At 41.0% G+C, this 20,370-nt stretch overlaps 1 protein-coding gene across 9 annotated transcripts in view; it reads left to right on the top strand.

Annotated features, from left to right (window-relative positions):
* Positions 1 to 20,370, top strand: part of hivep1 (HIVEP zinc finger 1) — a 291,925-nt gene that overhangs the window by 100,495 nt on the left and 171,060 nt on the right. For 5 of the 9 annotated variants that reach the window (XM_041183504.1, XM_041183505.1, XM_041183502.1 and 2 more), the window contains 2 exons: positions 3,257 to 3,376; positions 5,184 to 5,225. The exons of 3 other annotated variants lie outside the window; for them this stretch is intronic. In XM_041183504.1, coding sequence (XP_041039438.1) covers positions 3,257 to 3,376; positions 5,184 to 5,225 — 162 coding nt within the window. The remainder of the gene's footprint in view (positions 1 to 3,256; positions 3,377 to 5,183; positions 5,226 to 20,370) is intronic. One more of the 9 variants, XM_041183507.1, reaches the window with a different exon arrangement.

The following is a 20,370-nucleotide window of genomic DNA, read 5'->3' as shown; positions in this document are numbered from 1 at the left end:
TCAGGGAACACAGGTAATGGGTGAAAGGGACTTAACGCAAGAGATAGACAGCAGATTTTTTGATGACCAAGTTTACAGAGGGTAGAAAGTGAGAGGCCAGACGGGAGAGTGTTGGAATAGTCAAGTCTTGGGGTAACAAAGGCATGAACGAGGGTTTCAGCAGCAGATGAGCTAAGATGGGTAAAGTCGGGTGATGTTATGGAAGGAATGGGTGGTTTTAGTGATGGCGCAAATACGTGGTTGGAAGCTCATCTTGATCAAATCTGACACCAAGGTTGCAAAAAACCTGGTTTAGGAATATAGGAAATAGGAACAAGAATAGGCCATTTGGCCTTTTGAGCCTGCTCAGCTATTTAATTAGATCATGGCTGATCTTCTATCTCAATGTCGTTTTCCCACACGATCCCCATATCCCTTGATATCTTTACAATCTAGAAACCAATCGATCCCTGCCTTGAACTTACTCAATGGTTAGCCTCCACAGACAGCTCTCCACGGTAGAGAATTCCAAAGAGTTACCACCCTCTGAATGAAGAAATCTACCCTCATCTCAGTCCTAAATGGCCTACCCCTCATTCTGAGATTGTGTCCCCTGGTTCAAGATCCCTCCATCAGATGAAACATCCTTCCTACATCTACCTTGTTGAGCCCTGTAAGAATTTTGTGTTTCAGTGAAAACTCAAGAGAATACAGGCCCTGTCTCCTCAATCCCTCCTTATAGGACAATCCTGCCATCCTAGGAATAAATCTGGTGAACCTTTATTTAATTCTCTTTATGGCAAGTATATCTTTTCTTAGGTAGGGAGACCAAAACCCCAGGTGCAGTTTCACCAAGGCACTGTACAATTGCAGCACAACATCTTTACTCCTGTACTCAAATCCTCTTGCAATAAAGGCCAACATAACATTTGCCTTCCTAATTGCTTGCTGCACCTGCATTCTGGCTTTCAGTGACTCATGAACAAGGACACCCAGGATCCTTTGGACATCCCCACATCCCAATTCCTCACCATTTCTGTTTTTCCTACCAAAGTGGATAATTTTGTGTTTTTTCACGTTACATTCCATCTGCCATGTTCTTGTCCACTCACTTAGCCTGTCTAAAACCCCTTGAAGCTTATTTGTGTCTTCCTCACAATTCACATTCCCATCTAGTTTTGTGTCATCAGCAAACTTGGAAATATTACATTTGGTCCCCACATCCAAATAAGTGATATAGATTGTGAATAGTTTGGGGCCCACTAGTCACAGCCTGCCAACCTGAGAATGACCTGTTTATTCCTACTCACCGTTTTCTGTCCCTTAACCAATTCTTAGTGCATGCCAGCATATTACCCCAATCTGATGCACTCTAATTTTTTTTAAAAAAACCTCTTATTTAGGTCCTTATCAAAAGCCTTCTGAAAATTCAAATACACCCCATCCACTGGTTCCCCCTTATGCATTCTGCTAGTTATACCCTCAAAAATTTCCAACAGATTTGTCAAACGTGATTTCCCTTTCATAAATCCATGTTGATTCTGCCCAATTTTACAATTATTTTTGAATTGTTCTGTTGTCACATCCTTTATAATACATTCTAACATTTTCCCTACCACTGATGTCAGGCTAAATGGGCTGTAGTTTGCCGTTTTCTCTCTCCCTCCTTGAATAGTGGGGTTACATTTGCCACCTTCCAATCTGCAGGAACCATTCCAAAATCTATAGAATTTTGGAAGATGACCACCAATGCATCTAACTACCTCTATAGCCACCTCTTTCAATGCTCTGCAATGTAGATCATCAGACCCAGGGGATTTATCAACTTTCAGGCCTATTAATTTCTCCAGTACTGGTTTTTTTTAGTAATAATAATTTATTTCAGTTCTGCATTCCCGCCAGCACTTTGGTTCTCTACTATTTCTGGGAGGTTTTAATATCTTCTGATGATAACACAAAGTATTTGTTTGTTTTCTCTGCCATTTCCTCATTATAAATTCTCCTGTCTCTGCCCATAAGAGGCCCACATTTGGCTTTGCTAATTCTTTCCTTTTTTCATACTCATAGAAACTTTTACAGTCCATTTCTATGTTTCTCGTTGGCCTACTCTCATATTCCATTTTTCCTTTCATAATCTTTTGTTCTTGGTACTCCTTTACTGAATTCTAAAAAGCTCCCAATCCACAGGCTTACTACTTTTTTGGCAACTTTATAAGCCTTTTCCTTTGATCTAGTACAATCTATAACTTCTCTTGTTAGCCACGGTTGGATCACTTTTCCTGTTGGATTTTTGTTCCTCAAGAGAATGTTTATTTTTTGTAAACCATGTATTAATCCTTTTAATGCTAGATATTGCCTGTCTACTACCATGCCTTTTAATGTAGTTTCCTCATGTATCGCTGCCAACTTGCCCCTGATACCTTTGTAGTTTCCTTTGTTTAGATTTAAGACCCTAGTTATGAATTAAACAACATCATTTTCAAACTCAATGTAAAATTCTACCTTATTATGGTCACTATCATAATATGGTTTAATCTCAGATTGTTGCCAGGGAGAGTGATGGAGATACCATTGCTGCTTGCAGCCAGTGTCAACATGGGCTGCTTGCATAGACAGTGGTCCAATATTGTTGCTTGCTAGCATCACTTCAGTTTAGAATATACTATTTAAAGTTTGTGTACACTGCTCAAAGTGAAACTTGATTTCTGGCTGCTTGATGTGCTGACAACCTCTGTGCAACATATTCTGTGCAACAAAGAGCAATGGCTGCCCATGGGAGAAAGTGGCATCAAGAAAGTGCTGCACTGAAGGTCTTAGAGGAGGTAGGGTGGGGAAGGGGAGGAGAATGATGGATGAAGACACACCTGCTGACACACAGTGGGAAGGTGGTACGAACAGATAGGTGCAGAGATGAATGCCAGGAGTGCAGGCAGCACCACAAACCTAGATGCAATGCCACAGAAGCTTAATGACCTTACGCGAGTGGTCATGGTCAGCGAACGCATCTTCAAATATCATATTCTACTAATGCATGACTAGCTTCAACCGTTGCTCAATTCACCACACACCCAGCACTCACCTGCCAACAATCTCTTAACAGTTAGAACCCATACTAATACTCATAGCTTCACCTTGCCCTCACACACTTAAACCGTTGCAAGACTTACATCCACCTCTCACAGCTTGCACATGCTGCCAGCTATTAAGCTATAACAGATACATCACCCCACCCAAACATACTGCACTACACTCATTGACAATCCCCTCTCTCTTGCAGGACAACCAAAGGCAGCAGGAACTAATCGTAGGGGGAGAGGCCATCTGAATGTTGTAACCCCAGTGTTGGAGATGGTGTTGGGCATTATTGGAACAGTCATCGCTGAGTCCATGGCCAGAGGTGGGGCTGAATCATTGAAGCTGATGACATCCTTGTACCTAATTCTCCTCCTCACATTCCTGCTAAGTTAGAGTGTCCTCCATGTGTGAGTCACATCCGTCCCTGTTTTCCATACACCCCCCACCCCCCCAGCCCGTCAAAAAGAGGATCTGTTGGATATAGAAGCAGGGTTTCTGGATCCAGGTTCCCCATGCTGTTTCGGATAAGCTGTGAAGTCTCCCTAACTCCACGAAAATCTAGTTGTGATGGTGTGATGAACTATTCTTTTGAAGTAGGAACAAAAATGCACCTGGCTATGTTTAAAGAAGTAGGGTTCTCCCCATTAATAGAAGATAGATGTAGGAGTTCATCAAGGACAATTTAAATTTTTTCTCTAAAGATATGTTGGTTATACCTTGCAGTAAGAATGATCATTCTGTTAGTGGGAATATGTAATGTGGCTGAAATAGAACTTGCCATATTTCAACCAATGTGTAATTTTATGCATTAAAGTTGCATTTGGTATCTGCAAAGTAAAGAACACAATTGAGCTAAAAAGAGAAATGATGCAAATATTTGAATTCAGAGGTAAAACATTAAAAATGCTGAATTGCACAAATTGCATTGGCATTTGTAGAGGACTTTAGGAAGGATGTGAGAGCCCTTGAGTGGCTGCAGAGGAAGTTCACTAGAATGGCTCCAGGGATGAGGGCTTTTAACTGCGAGATTAATGGGAGAAGCTGGTATTGGTCTCCTTGGAGCAAAGGAAAGAGAGAAGAAATTTGATAGAGGTGTATAGATATAGAAAGACTATTCCCATCAGCTGATAGTACAAGGACTAGGGGGCACAGATTGAAGGATTTTGGCAAGAGTTGCAGAGGGGATGTGAGGAAGAACATTTTTACCCAGTTCGTGGTAATGACCTGGAGCTCTCTGCACATGGTGGTGGTGGTGGTGGTGGAAGTGGAAATAATTAACGATTTCTAAAGACAATTGAATGTACAATTCAGGGAAATAAATTTTTGAAGGCTATGGGGATAAAGTAGGACAATAGACTGGCTTGCTCCATAGAAAGCTGGCCTGGTCTCGATGGGCTGAATGGTTTCCTTCGGTACCGTAATGACTCACCATGACATAAATCCAGCTTGAGGATTGAGCGTGCAGGATGGAACTGTCAGAAAAGCACAACTGGTTCACTAATACTGTTAAAGGTAAAGAAGCTGCCACTCCTATCTGATGTGGTTTACATGTGACTCCACTCCCATGCTACTTTATAGACTATTAAGTTGCCTGGCAAGCCACTCAGTGGTAAAACGCTATGAAAGAAACCCACTATATCCTCCTCAAGAATTAGAGATGGGCAGACACTTGGCTCACATCCCAAGAACATTTTATTTTAAATGATGTATTTGTGCACAATTTCATAATTATTTTTTCAGTGGTACTCTGCACAATGAAATAAATTGGATGTCACTGGCTTAAGATCCGAGAGGGGATGTCTGTTGGCATAGATGATAGCGCAGTATTTAAATTCAGCCTGTTTATTATTTAGTGAAGTACAAGACCAATTACTGAGTTTTTTTTAATGAATTGAAATGACTAATTCAATAAATTTATAATCAACCATGAACCTGCTGTGATCATAGATACTGTTAAAGTCTCTTGTCTTAGTGTTTGTATTCTTTGCCTTCTGTGTTACTAATTTCCCTCTTGTAAGCAGTAAAATAGATGATTTCAGCTCTTCAGTTAGTCAATACTTGCATCATATTATACGTTTATAAATCATTACAAATGAAAAGTACAGTTTCCCTTCCTTTTGCTATTGAAGGTACCTCCATAGATGCAAGACACTCTCCAGCATATTGTCCAAGTGAGTATTTTTCTTGTATGGCCTGGGGGGATGAGTATGGTTATCTATTCAAAACTGGCATGGACTCTGCTGTCACCATGCACACCTTTTTCTAGTAGAAATTATTGCACAAATATGACGAGCGGGACACTTGGATAAATGTGTTTTATTCCTCCCTCGCCACCCCTTCCCCCATCTGTGTCGATATGAAACAGTTGCACACCTTCTTTACTGAATGAATATTGAAAGGTTACTTTTAGGCAACTTTTAATTTCTACCATCTCCATCAAACTCTGCACTCTACTTTTGTGCTTTAGTAAACTGTGCAGACACAATGGAATTTCCTGTTCCTATTTAAGTGAATAAATACTGACCTGATTCCAGTGGTAGTCCACACAAAACATGAGATCGTCAGAAGATGCAGGATTTACATCTTGTGCTTTAGGAACTTTCCAAATCCACTATTGAAAAGCTTTGCTGAATTAATAGCATTTGGATTTGGGGCAAATCTCATCTTGATGTATTATACTAAATGTAATGTTACTGTAAAGGGAGTAATGGACTTTTTTTTAAAACATGTACATAAAGAGGGGTGTTTTGGGTTTTTTTTCTCTATCCCAGTGTGACAATAATGTGACTTTTTGTTAAGCTTTCTGCATCCTGATGTTGATTTGCAGGACAGTGTTACTGCTAATTGCACTATTCAGAAAAGTTTCTGTTTATACATTAAGCACTATATTCTGGAAGGTTATGTATTTTTTAAAATCCTATAAGTAAAGGATCATTCTATATTCGCTTAAGTCTCAGTGCACTTCGGCATATCATTTACAGCAGCAAATTCCCTACAGCTTAGTTCTTCATTTCCAAACAAATTAAGGAGAAGGTACGAGGCAGCTTGCAGCATTTTCTCCCATGCAGTGCTCGCCCCTCATCTCTATTCAGCTGGAGGAGAATTTCAAATAGGGAATGATGAAGCATATGCTCAGTATATTTGTCATGCAGTGTACATACTATTTTTTCTTTGTCCTTCCTACCTGAATTAGTATTTAAAAAGACATTTGATTTATACTAGATCCACAGTGGGAAGTGAATGAGCTAGCTTTTTTATACACAGTGGTATGTGAGGTTTATAACAGTGAGGCTACTGCTATGGTGTTATCAGTCATGATTTTATACACTGGTTGACTTTGTTGAAGTTACTGTTCATTCCACTATTGTATTTCATGCTGTTGGTTAATGGGCATGGACCGCCCTCTACAACCTAATTTTTAAATTATTTTTTCATGGGGTCTGGGTATTGCTGGCGAGGTCGGCCTTTGTTGCCATCCCTAATTGCCCTTGAGAAGGTGATGGTGAGATACCTCCTTGAACCGCTGCCCATGTGGTGTAGGTACACCCACAGTGCTGTTAGGGAGGGAGTTCCGGGATTTTGATCCAGTGACATTGAAGGAACAGCAATATAGTTCCAGGTCAGGATGGTGTGCGGCCTTGTGGGGAACTTGCAGGTGGTGGTGTTCCTCATAGTAGAGGCTGCTAGTTTGGAAGCTGCTGTCGAAGAAGGCTTGCCGAGTTGCTGCAGTGCACCTTGTATATGGTACGCACTGCTGCCACTGTGCGTTGGTGGTGGAGGGAGTGAATGTTTCAGGTGGTGGGTGAGGTGCTGATTAAGTGGGCTGCTTTGTCCTGGATGGTGTGCAGTTTCTTGAGTGTTGTTCGAGCTGCATGCAGGCAGGCAAGTGGAAAATATTGCATCACACTCCTGACTTGTGCCTTCTAGATATGGACAGTTGATTGTGTGAATTCAATGATGGCAATGCCATTGAATGTCAGGGGGAGGTGGTTAGTTTCTCTCGTGTTGGAGATGGTCATTGCCTGGCACTTGTGTGGCATGAATGTTATTAGCCCAAGCCTGAATGTTGTCCAGGTCTTGCTAGATTTGGAAACGGACAGCTTCAGCATCTGAGGAGTTGTGAATGGTGTTGAACGTTGTACAATCATCCATGAGCATCCCCAGTTCTGATCTTATGATGTAGGGAAGGTCATTGATGAAGCAACTGAAGATAGTTGTGCCTGAAACATTACCCTGAGGATCTCCTGTGGTGATGTCCTGGGATTGAGATAATTGGCCTCTACAACTGCAACCATCTCCCTTTCTGTTAGGTATGACTCCAACTAGTGGAGAATTTTCCTTCTGAGTTTCATTGATTTCAATTTTACTCGGGCTTCTTGATGCCACACTCAGTCACATGGTGCCTTGATGCCAAGGACAGTCACTTCCATCTAATCTCTGCAATTCAGCTATTTGGTCCATGTTTGGACCAAGGCTGTAATGAGGTCATGAGCTGAGTGGGTCAAAATCCTGGAACTCCCTAACAGCACCATGGGTGTTCTTACAACAGATGGGTTCAAGAAGATGGCTCACCACCACCTTCTCAAGGGCAATTAGGGGTGGGCAATAAATGTTGGCCTAGCCAGTGATGCCCACATCCTGTGAAAGAATAAAGAGAAGAACCCAAACTGAACACTGCTGAACAAGATATTCCTGAGTACTGAGGATACTTTACATCACGTTGTGTAGCGCTACCACCGTATTAAGTGGGATATATTCAGAACAGACCTAGCACTGTCGACACTTTCCATCACTTTGCTGATGATGGCGAGTAGATTGATGGGGTGGTAACTGTCTTGACTGGATTTGTCCTGCATTTTGTAAACCGGACATACCTGGGCAATTTTCCACATTGTCAGGTAAATTCTGGTTGTATCTGTATTGGAAAAGCTTGGCTAGGGGCACAGCTAGTTCTGGCACACAAGTCTTCAGTACTCCTGCTGGGATGTTGTTAGGGCCCATAATCTTTGCAGTGACCACTACCTTTAACTGTTTCATGACATGACGTGGAGTGGAGTGAATTGAATTGATTGAACACTAGTATTTGTGATGCTGGGGACCTCAGGAGGAGGCCAAGATTGATAATTCACTTCTGGCTGCAGGTGGTTGTAAATGATTCAAATGCCTTTTGCACTGAAGCAATGATCTCCTTCACTGAGGATGGCGATATTTGTGAAACCTCCTCCAGTCGGCTTGATGGTAATGATAGAGTGAGGGATATGCGGGGCAATGAGATTATCGATTGTGGTTGAATATAGTTATGTCCACAGCGTATCATTGGTGCCCAGTTTTGAGTTGCTAGGTCTGTTCTGAAAATATCCCATTTAACATGGCGGTAGTGCTACACAACTTGATGTAAGGTATCCTCAGTACGTAAACAGTACTTCATCTCCACAAGAACTGTGCGGTGGTCACCCCTACCAATATTGTCATGGACAGATGCATCTACAACAGGTAGCATGCTGAGGACAAGATCCTACTAGGTTTGTCCCTCTTGGTTCCCAAACCACCTACTGCAGGTCCAGTCTGGCAGATATGACCTTCAGGACTTGGCCGGCTCGGCCAATAGTGTGCTACTGAGCCACCTTTGGTGGAGTCCCCTATCCTGGAGTACATTCTGTGCCCTTGCCATCCTCAGTGCTTCTTCCAAGTGGTGTTCAACATGGAGGAATACTGATTCATCAGCTGAAGGATGTTGGTCACAGGTAATCAGCAGAAGGTCTCCTTGCCCATGTTTGACCTGATGCCATGAGTCTTCATGGGGTCTGGAGTCAATGTTGAGAACTCCCAAGGCAGCTCCCTTCCAACTGTGTACAATTGTGCTGCTATCTATGGTAGATATTTCCTGTCCCACCGGCAGGACAGATCCAGGGATAGTGATTGTCATGCATGGAACTTTGGCTGTATGGTATGATTGATGAGTACAATATGACTACTGTAGATGATGAAGTGTGCGACAACCCCATTTTATTGGCCCCAAAAATCGTGTTTACATATACTCTGGATAAAAGTCGCACCCCCCCTTTTTTTAATCATGACAAACTATACTTGCTTTAGTAGTGAGCCTCAATTTCCTGCCTCACAAATTCGTGCAAGGGACTAAGCAGGCGATACAGGCTGTGTTGCGAAGGTGCGTGGGAGTTTAAGGCACGGCCACACAGAACAGACCCCACATGACAAAAGACAAGGAGAAATTAACCTTCCAACAGAATGAATGAAGTATGAAGCTGATTTTAACCTAAAAGTCATAATATTTGCTAATTCATCAAGTAACTGTGCTGTAGTGAAGAAATTTGATAGTGAAAAACTGGTGCTGAATGAAAGGAGGAGGAATCCACCATGAAGAAGATGCCCAGGACCAAATGCACCATCAGAACATGGACCACCCACTGGCCTGATCTTGAGAAGCATGTATTAGAATGGGTCCTTGAAAATCATCAGGATGCTTTTGTCATCATTAGGAATGCAATGCATATATACACACTTAAGTGGGCCAAATCAAATCCTGAGTCCAGCAAAGACTTCAGAGCAACAGCTAGTTGATGTAGCTGCTTTATGAAATGAAACAGTCTACTGTTGCAGCAGAAGACGAAAGTTGCTCAGAGGCAACCAAAAGACCTCAGTACCAAAATTACCAGTTTCCAGTGATTCATCTTTAGACATTGGCAAAAACATGAGTACCCATTATGTCACATTGGCATCATGGATGAAATGCCCATGAATTTCAATATGCCCATCAACCAAACTGTGGAGTGGAAAGACTTGAAAACAATTCCAGTGAAAACCACAGGACATGAGAAGACAGGATACATGGTGGTACTAGACTGCATGGCCGATGGAATGAAATTGCAACCTATGATAATTTTTCAAGTATAAAACCAAGAGTTCCCTGTAAGAGATTTTGTGCATGTCCAAGACAACGGTTGGATGGATGAGGATGGAATGAAGTTATGGATCAATAACAGGCGTTCTGCTGTTCTATGTAAAGAATGCCGCATAGTAGTGTGGGGCATGTTCCGATCCCATGAGATCAAGAGATGCCTGTGAAGAAATAACACCCACATTGTCGTTATACCAAGGGGTTTAAAGTCCGTAGTTCAACATTTGGATATGTGCCTCGACAAGCCATTCAAGGATTGTGTTCACTCCAATTGGCATAGGTGGATGGTTGATGGAGAAAAAACCTTCACTAAACATGCTTGGTGCTTTCTGTGGTTTCGTCATCAAATTGTGGGATGCTATTAGTGCACCAAGTGTCATCAGATCATTCAAAAAATGCAGAATATCCAATCAATGAATGGAGGTAAAGTTGATTTGTTGTGGAGCGATGCTTTTAAAACTGAAAACTCCGCATTTGATCCAAAGTGGGATCCTTACAATGATGCTATGGCCAAAGTGACTCGGAATGAATAGATGAACTCATTGTACGGATGCTGAAGCCAATGAATTTGATGGGTTTTATAACGCTTTCATTGTGGTTAAAGGTACCTTTGTACAGTTATTCAACAAACTATGCCACAATAATTTGATATGAATTACTGTTTTTTCCACATTTCAAAATGGCTACTGCCCACACCAATGGTTCACATTTTCTACTCGCCTGAAAAGTCTGCCCCAATTTTTGGAGCAATTTTTTTGAGGCTTCAATGGTTGACTTATACACCGGCATCTATGGTATGTCAGCTGATTGTTTGACTACTCTGTGGAACAGGTCTCCCAATTTAGGCACAACCCCCAGATGTTTGTTAGGAGGACTCTGCAGGGTTGACAGGATTGGGTGTACCGTTGTCATTTTCAGTGCTTAGGTTGACGCTGGGTGGCCCATATGGTTTTATTTCTTTCCAGCTTTTCTGTAATGTTTTGGCACATCTGAGTGGCTTGCTAGGCCATTTGAAAGGGTAGTTAAGAGTCAATCATATTGCTGTGGGTCTGCAGTCACATGTAGGCCAGACCAGGTAAAGATTTCCTTCCCTAAAGTATATTAGTGAACCAGGTGGGTTTTTATGACATTTGATAGTTTCATGGTCACCGTTATTGAGACTAGATTTCAATTCCAGATGTATTAGTTAATTAAATTTAAATTACACCAGTTGCCATGTTGGAATTTGAAACCATATCCCAAGAGTGTTAGCATGGGCCTCAAGTGACAATACTGCTGTGCCACCATCTTTCCCCGTCTGCATCTGATTATAAGATCTGCACCTACATCTTGATTCAAAGCTGCTGAATTCAAATTTTTGGACATCATGAATCACTCTTTGCATCAGATGCCAACACTTTCAAAATGGTGACCACCCACACCTTTAGTTTACTCTTATACTCAGCATATAAGCCGATCCCTATTTTTGGAGGGATTTTTTGAGGCTTCAGTGGTTGCCTTATATGCCAACATCTACGTTAATCCTTGTGTCCATGACATCTTTGTCAATCTCTCCTTAGATTCCACCTTTCCCTGACTTTCTATCTTGCTCCATCCCTTCTTAAACAATATAAAATCCATTATATTTCTACTTCTCTTTAGCTCTGAAGAAGTCATACAGACTTGAAACATTAGCTCTGTTTCTCCACAGATGCTGCCAGATCCACTGAGTTTATCCAGCATTTTCTGTTTTTATTTCAGATTTCCAGCAGCCACAGTATTTTGCTTTCATCTACAATAATTCTGCTTCGAAATACTAAATTCCCATTTTAAATTGTTTAATTCAAACTAGTTGATGATTAGATTTTTGTTAATAAAATACTATTTTGTATTATCAGCAGTAGTTGTTCCTTTCTCTACATTGTGCTCCACAGCCAATGTATTTTTGTCCTTTATCATTTTTATAGATCTCAGAAGTATCGTTAGCTATTTGATGAACTACTTTGCTCAACTGAGAAAATGGATGTGCAAAAAAGGCAATCAGTCCCTTGGATTTTTTATGCTTTTCTATCTCTTTTAACAATACAGAGGCATAGATTACAAAAGTAGGGAGGTCATGTTGGAGTTGTATAGAACGTTGGTGAGGCCACAGCTGGAGTACTGTGTGCAGTTCTGGTCGCCACTTTATAGGAAGGATGTGATTGCACTGGAGGGGGTGCAGAGGAGATTCACCAGGATTTTGTCTGGGATGAAACATTTAAGTTATGAAGAGAGGTTGGATAGACTTGGGTTGTTATCATTGGAGCAGAGAAGACTGAGGGGCGACCTGATCAAGGTGTACAAGATTGAGGGGCGTGGATAGGGAGCAGCTGTTCCCCTTAGTTGAAGGGTCAGTGACGAGGGGACATAAGTTCAAGGTGAGGGGCAGGAGGTTTAGGGGGGGTGTGAGGAAAAACTTTTTTATCCAGAGGGTGGTGACGGTCTGGAATGTGCTGCCTGGGAGGGTAGTGGAGGTGGGTTGCCTCACATTCTTTAATAAGTACCAGGATGAGCACTTGGCATGTCATAACATTCAAGGCTATGGGCCAAGTGCTGGTAAATGGGATTAGGTCAGGTGTTTCTCACATGTCAGTGCAGACTCGATGGGCCGAAGGGCCTCTTCTGCACTGTGTGATTCTGTAAGTTTAACTGTACATGATTAAAAAAAAGGTCAAATTAAGTATCACTGTTCAGTCACAGAAAAGGATGCAGAGACTTTCTGACCAAGCCTCTAATGAAAGACATTCCTCTGGCTCCAGTTCCAAAAAATTGGCAATGAACAGTTGAACAATAAGAAAGCTAAATATTATGGTGGCCTTTTGAACTTCATTGCACACATTCTTGTATCTCTGGGTGGGGCATGATAAATATTAAAAGTGTGCAATAGGAAATTTTGTGGCAGGAATGGAGTTGGAGGGAGGACAATTTTTGAGAAATGTAGCCCAAGCCTATTTTGGTGCTTGTGTTGTGGCAAAGAGTGAGCAATTAAACTGCGCAATGCTGAAAGCCAGTAAACTGGAAAGAAGTAGGCTCTGATTTTGCTGAAGCAGGCATCTCACCCAGTGTGTCCAATTGTTTAGGCTGATTTGTGCATCTCTTGGATTTTAGAAATATCTGCATGAGTTCCTGAAGTTCAAGCTGATAATGGTACAGACAGAGAACTGGCCATCTGGGACCTTGGTGAATGATGGGACTAGCAGTTATCTCCTTAATAAATAAAATTAAAGGATTAAGAAACAAACAAAGGAAGGAGAGTGAGTTAGAATGAGTGAATCCATGTCAAATCAGATACAGAAAGAAAGATCAGGAGAGGGGAAAAAACGATTGGATTGAGAGAGAGGAAATAAAAGACAAAGAAGTTAGAAAACGCAAAAATTAAAAATTTGACACTTCCATATCTCCAATGACAATTCACAACCTGAAGGAATGAGTCACCACACTTTTAATTGTTCACTTTCTGGTCAAGAGAGGTTCAGTGACAGTCATTGACAATGATCACATGGTTAAAAGCTCTTAATTGCTGGACTTAACTTTTTGTGATGAGTTCAGGATCATCCTGGAATGTAAAGATAACCTTTGACTTCTTTTCTCTGCTAAAAATATTCTTAAACCCCTGACCCCTGCTGCTTCCACTCTCAACTCTGACAATAGGTCTGAGTTGCTCATAGATGCTTTTAAGATTGAGGTTATCCATTTCGCTGCCTCTGTCACTTCCCTCCCTTCCCTAATTCACAGAGTCAAACTTCCTGTAAGGTTCCCTCCTCTCTTAGAACATCCAGTACTGAGTGAACAGGAATTTCCTCTACTTAATGTTGGGAAGACCAAAGACATTGTCTTCCGCCCCTGCCAGAAAACTTCAGACTCGAACCACCAACTCAACCTCTGTCCCCGGTAACTACTTGAGCTTGAATCAGATTGTTTGCAACCTTGGCATCTATTTGACCTTGGGATGAGCTTCCAGCCACAAATCTGTTGTGCCACTAAGAGCACTGACAGATTAACTTTTTGTTTCAAGCACATTCTGGCTTTTATCTATATTTTTAGCTTTTTCAGTTATTATTTCCTTCTCGCTTTAATTCTGTGATTGAAGAAGTCATCTTTAAAATTAAGTGGCCAAGTTATAAATTCATTCATTGTGTGTTCAGTAATCTATGTCTTAAATAGCTATGGAGTGGTACTGAATGATAACCAAGCATGCAATGAAAATAATCGCAGACCTTTCACTCTAAATTTAAATGGTTTGAAAATCTTGAGCACTACATTTGAATTACCTGAACCGATGTACACTGCTGCTTTCGGACTTCTCGTCACACCCCTGCACCATTACCTCTGAAGCCCTCCAAGGATTCTTGGCCACATCCTCTTTATCATCCACATGCTGCTCCTTGGTGACATCATTTGAAAACACTAGGCTAAGTTCTACGTGTACACTGACACCAGCATACCACTACCTTGCTCTTCCCTCCACTGTGTCTGTGTTGTCCAATTGCTTGTCCAGCATCCAGTATTGGAGGCAAACTTTCTTTGAGTTAAACATTGGGAAGACAAAAGTATTTGGTCCTTGGCACACTCTGTTCCTTAATCACTGATTACAAATCCTGCCTGGCCAATGACTCAGACTGAAACAGACTCTATAGCCTCTCGATCACAAAGACTGCCTACTCTTGCCTCCCAAAATATTGCCCATCTGTTGCTGAAACCATCAACCATTGCTTATGTTACCTCCAGATATGATAATTATAAATCTGTGGGTTGCCTGCTACCTTCCACCCTCCATAAACTTAAGCTCAGCTGCATGTGTCCTAACATGAACTTTTCAACTATCACGCCAGTTCTGACTGTCCTACATTGGCTCCCAGTTCAGCAAAGCCTTGATTTTTAAAATTCTCATTCTTCTATTCAGAACTTCCTGTGACTTACTTCCTCCTTATCTCTGTAACCTCCTCCATCCCTACAACTGTTCCAAGAACTCTGTTTCTCCAAATCTGGTCTCTTGTGCATTCCACCCTTCCTTTGGCAGTGGTGCCGTCACCATCTAGGCCCCAAGATCTGAACTCCCTCCCTAAATCTCTCTACCTCTCTCTTTCACCTCCTTTAAGACACTTCTTAAAACCAATCTCTTCATTTGTACTTTTACAAAAGTCTCCTTTTGTTTTATATATTTTTGACTGATTGCATTCCTGTGAGAGATCTTGGATGTTTCACTATGCAAAAGACAGGATAAGTGCAAATATTTGTTGTTGCTGCTGCTTCTCCTACACGCCCCATAGATCTGTAAAATCAGTTCTTGAGTTCTATAATGTTAATCAGAAGAGAAATGGCAAATTGGTTATCAGTGAAACTGCAGGCACTGATGGATAAGATAGAGGTAACAGACCATTTTGGCATTGTAAGGCAGTTGCTTGAAAATTTAACATGTATTATTTAATTTTTTTAGCAAATATAACTAAATATGCATGACATTGCTTTGCAAACAGGCTTTTTTACCTAAAATATCTTCCTGATTTTGAATTGCAAAGTGCTCATGCTATCATACTCTCTTGTGCCCTTCTTATTTCCCTTTTCACTTTCCATCTGAACTTTCTGTTTTCAGCCCTGTCTTGTATCATTCACTGGCATCTCTCACATGCCCCTGTTTTCTGCTTCATCTTACTCTCTATCTGTTTGGTCATCCAGGGAGCTCTGGATTTGGTTGCCCTATCTCCATCCACCCCCCTGCCCCCCACTCTGCAGAAATTTACCTCTGGAAAGCTTGAGCTCCTACAGTTCATCTGTTTGCATTCTGGCTTTCCCACATGGCACAGGATGTGCATTTGACAGGATTGAGGTGTCCCATCATGCCTCTATTTATTAGGCACTAACTGAACTTATCAGAAATGAAGCTTAAAACTTAAAAAAAACTTGAAATTTGTAACTTAAAACCTCTCATATTTTAAGTCCTGTTTAATTATTCGAGTTCCTTAACTTAGTTGCTTACCAATAGTGCTTGCCCTCAGTCGCAATCTTTGTTCCCTTGGGCTGAGCTCCCACTTCTTGGTTGTGATGTCACTTTTTCAATTTTATGATGTTCTGTGCTGCCTCTCTCCATGCCTGTGATGTATTTATGCTTCTCTATCTTTTCATGATGCTCTCTGTCCAATTCTAAACTTCTAAAAAAAAAATTGTTGTCCAATGTCGCATGTTGTGATCCTCGTGTACAATTCTAGAATTCAAAAATAATTAATAAAAATAAATTATTGCGTTTGGAGCAGATTGCAAGGGAAGAGTTGATATTTGTTCATGTAATATATACAAACAGGAAATAATGCCGTGCTTGCACCGTACCCATAGGTTATGGAAAACCCCTCAGTCAGACTTAGTTAACTGCTACAGAATGTAGACACGTTGTGAATTTAGACGCCTTTCAAACATTGACATTTAAACACATATGTATTAAACTTTGAGTTTTGCTTAATCTTCAAAACATCCATACGTTGTATTGTTAATCATTAATGTTATTAAGCCACTTGTTATCAGCCATTAATTTGTAAACTTAAATTGAAAATTGCTGAATTTTCTGCTTGTGCATGACAAAGTTGTTCTGCAAAAGTTGCATTTGCTGCAGCAAAGACTCCATATTCTGGTGGTGGCCTTGTGACTAGAAGCTTCAAAATAAACTATTCCAGGAATTTGGACATTCAACAATCCAAGATTTTAGTGAATTCCTATATTTCAGAGACCTACTTAAGGACAGGAAATTCTGACGATATTAAGTTTTGCACAGCTTTATTCATACTAGATTTTGTACATTCCAAATGGTTCCTGAAATTTTCTCTGTTAATTTCAGAAAAAATCAGACATTTTCAATGGAGTTCTCCTTTCAAACCATTCTGTTTTTGCGCCCCCCCCAAAAAAAATCCGATAGATTATATTGAAATGAATTAGGAGAAGTGAAGATGAAAAAGCAAGTGAAAAGACAAAATCAATTAAAATTGTGTTAAAATAAAATGTCAAATGACAGTGAGGACACAAAGTAAGGTAATGCAAATAAAAAAACAGAAAATGCTGGAAAAATTCAGCAGGTCTGACAACATCTGTGGAGAAGAGAAAGAGTTAATGTTTTGAGTCCGTATGACTCTTCAGAGCAAAGGAATAGTTTGGTAGTACAAAATTTGAGTATTGTTGAAAGAAAAGACATGTTTTTCATCTTGCACACATCAGGACAGGTTGCAAGAATACCAATATGAGGGAAAAACAATTTTTACTGTTTGAGAATAAACTGCTGATTGGTTGACAAGTGAACTCTGATTGGTAGAGGCGTTGCCATGGAGAATGCACCAGTTATTGGTGACTGACGGTTAACTGCCAGGCATTGTTTGAAATTTAAGCTAGATAGCTTGACTCTGGTCAAGGAATTGCCCTGAGGAATGAGTCAGCGAATGGCTGTCATTTATTTTGTTGAGCTGAAACAGGCACAATGTGTATACATGTTCGTTCTGTCTGCAAAGAACAGGGACCTGTGTATTAATATATGTAGCTTCCAGTACATGCAAATGCGCCATCCCACGAGTCCGACTGACTATCTTAAATTGGTTTTCAGTGAAATTCTTAGCACACTGAGGATTATTTAGCAAATGTTGTCCAATCGTGGAATTACATCTTAATGTTGGACACTGCATTTTGAGTTTTGCAAAAACGGGCTGGTTGGTGCTGTCTATTCCTTGCCCGTTTTGAACAGCGGCTGGTTCATGCTGTTTGATATGATCCACCAGTCTTTGGGGCGCATGGACTACATACCTAGCATCACACTGGCACTGAAATTCAAATACTATATTAGGTACAATGTTTTTTTGGCTTCATAGCAGCACCCTGTTAGTGGCAAATACCGCTCATGTTGCTGCTACATAGTAGCAGCGTGAAACAGCTGACCGGAGAGCCTTGCTTGAAAGTAAGCTTAAAAAAAAATGCTTGCTGGACTTGTGTAAAAGCGATGAGCTGCCACATGATATATATGACAGTTTGCCCTCATGGCTCACTGTGTCCGCATATGTATGGACTGCCCAAGACACACAAATGTGTCCCTTTACCCCCTACCTTATCTATAACTTGCTCTGCACAGCATGAATTTGCCAAATGTTTGGGCGCAATGTTACAACTAGTTTTAAGCAAGTTTTCCACATACACGGTGAAGCATTCCTTCACATTTGCGAAGGCCGTACAGGACTTGCATATCGACGGCAATTCTGTGTCCTTGTGCTCATTGAAATTGCTAGTCTTTTCACCAATGTCCCACTTAAGGAAACCATAGACATTTGCGCTGCAACACTATATCATGGTGATGTAGACCCACCACTATTGCATGAATCAGTATTCATTGAACTTATGAACTCGGCAACTCATGCAGTTGAGTTCAGTTTTAGTGACGCCATGTATGCCCAAATATATGGTGTTGCCATGGGATCCCCTTTAGGTCCAGGTCTCGCAACATCTTTGCTGAGTTCCATGAGATTTTTGTCTTTGATGGAATGACACCTAGCTTGCCACTCCTCCCATATTTCCAAAATGTGGATGATACATTCGCTATATTTAAATCCACTGCTGGATGTAATAATTTTGCTGCATGTAATAATTTCCTTGCATGTTTTAATGGGCTCCATCCTGCGCTCAAATTCACCTTTGAAATGGAACAGTCAAATGAACTCCCTTCACTTGATGTACTAGTTGAGAAATCTGCCAGGAGGTTCTCTACCACGGTCTACTGCAAACACACCTTCTCTGGTCAGTGCATGTGTTGAGATTCTTACAATTCTACGTGCTATAAGATTGGTCTTATCAGCAACCTTGTAAATAGGGCCCAAGCCATTTGCTCACCATACAGGTTTGATGTTGAAATAGAGCACATCAAAGGCATCTTTGGGATAATGGCTCCCCTGATCAGATCATTTTGTGCAGTATATCACACAATCTCTTGAAGGGGTCTAAGGCCGTCACTTTTGGCCCTGAAAAGTGCCCAATCTACCTCAGATTATCCTGGAAGGGCAAGGTGGTGCAAATATTTGAATAACAGATGAAGTTAGCTGTTTCATGCTGCCACTATGCAGTAGCAACTGGAGTGGTGTTTGCCACTAACAGAATGTTGCCGTCAAGCCAAAAAGACATTCTGCCTATCTCACAAATGAGTAATGTGGTATATAAATTTCAGTGCCAGTGTGATGCTAGGTATGTTGGCCATAAGCCCCAAAGAATGGTGGATCATATCAAACAGCATGTCCCAGCCACTTTTCACAACAGGCAAGGTAGAGACCATACCCAACCAGCCTGTCCTTCCAAAACTCAAAACACAGTGTTCAACATTAGACATGATTCCATGATTGGGACAACATTTGCTAAATAATCCTCAATGTGCTAAGAAGTACGCTGACAACTAATTTACGATTGTCAGTCAGGCTCTCAGTGTGGTGCATTTGCGTGTACTGGAAGCTACATATATTAATAACACAAGTCCCTGTTCTTTGCAGACAGAACATCTACACACACTGCACCTGTTTCAGCTGAACAAAATAAGTGACAGCCGTTCACTGACTCAATCCTCAGGGCAATGCCTTGACCCATCAGGGTCAAGCTACCTGGTTTAGATTTCAAACAATGTTTGGCAGCTAATTAGCAGTCACCATCAGTGGTGCTTTCTCCATGCAATGCCTCTACCAATCAGAGCCCGTTTGCCATCCAATCAGCACTCCATTCTCAAACAGTAAAAATGGTTGTTTTTCCCTTATATTGGTATTCTTGCGAAGTGCCCTGATGAGTGCAAGATGAAAAGCTTCAGCATGTCTTTTTTTCAGCAATAATGCAAAGAACTTTTTTGTGCAATCTAGTTTCTTCACCATTCTCCACACATACAAGATCACATGCGTTACCTGTATGTATCCTTGGATCAAAATGTCTAAGTCTTGAGCTTTCTGTAAAATTACTATTTGCTGTATATTTCCCTCCATACCAATACGATTTGGGTGTGCTATCTTTAAACTAGATTGGCATACAAGAAGATCTTATCCCACAAAGTCAGTGACACATTTATTGGTCCAGAATTACTTTGTGGGTAAATACTGTTTTCATTTGATTTAATAACTAACTCTACTGGCCGGAAAACTGATTTCTCTCTTTTTCTGTGTAATTATACATTTATGGTGAGATTAAAAGTCAAACTGCCTGCTCCAGATATTGTAGCTTAAGTTTTCCGCCTTTCAGGCACACTCTGAATTGTCATACATTTATTTTGCTCCTGATTTGCTGCCTTTTGCAGCACGAAGGTTGTTGTCAGTAATTCCAGAAAATGGCCTGGATCTTCCGAGGAGTGGCAATTATCATTGGACTGGTGCTCTACTCAAACTTTTTCCTAA

Source organism: Carcharodon carcharias, chromosome 3 (genome assembly GCF_017639515.1).
Source record: "Carcharodon carcharias isolate sCarCar2 chromosome 3, sCarCar2.pri, whole genome shotgun sequence".
In the NCBI taxonomy this organism is placed as follows: domain Eukaryota; kingdom Metazoa; phylum Chordata; class Chondrichthyes; order Lamniformes; family Lamnidae; genus Carcharodon; species Carcharodon carcharias.
This window is presented reverse-complemented; position numbering and strand designations above follow the sequence as displayed.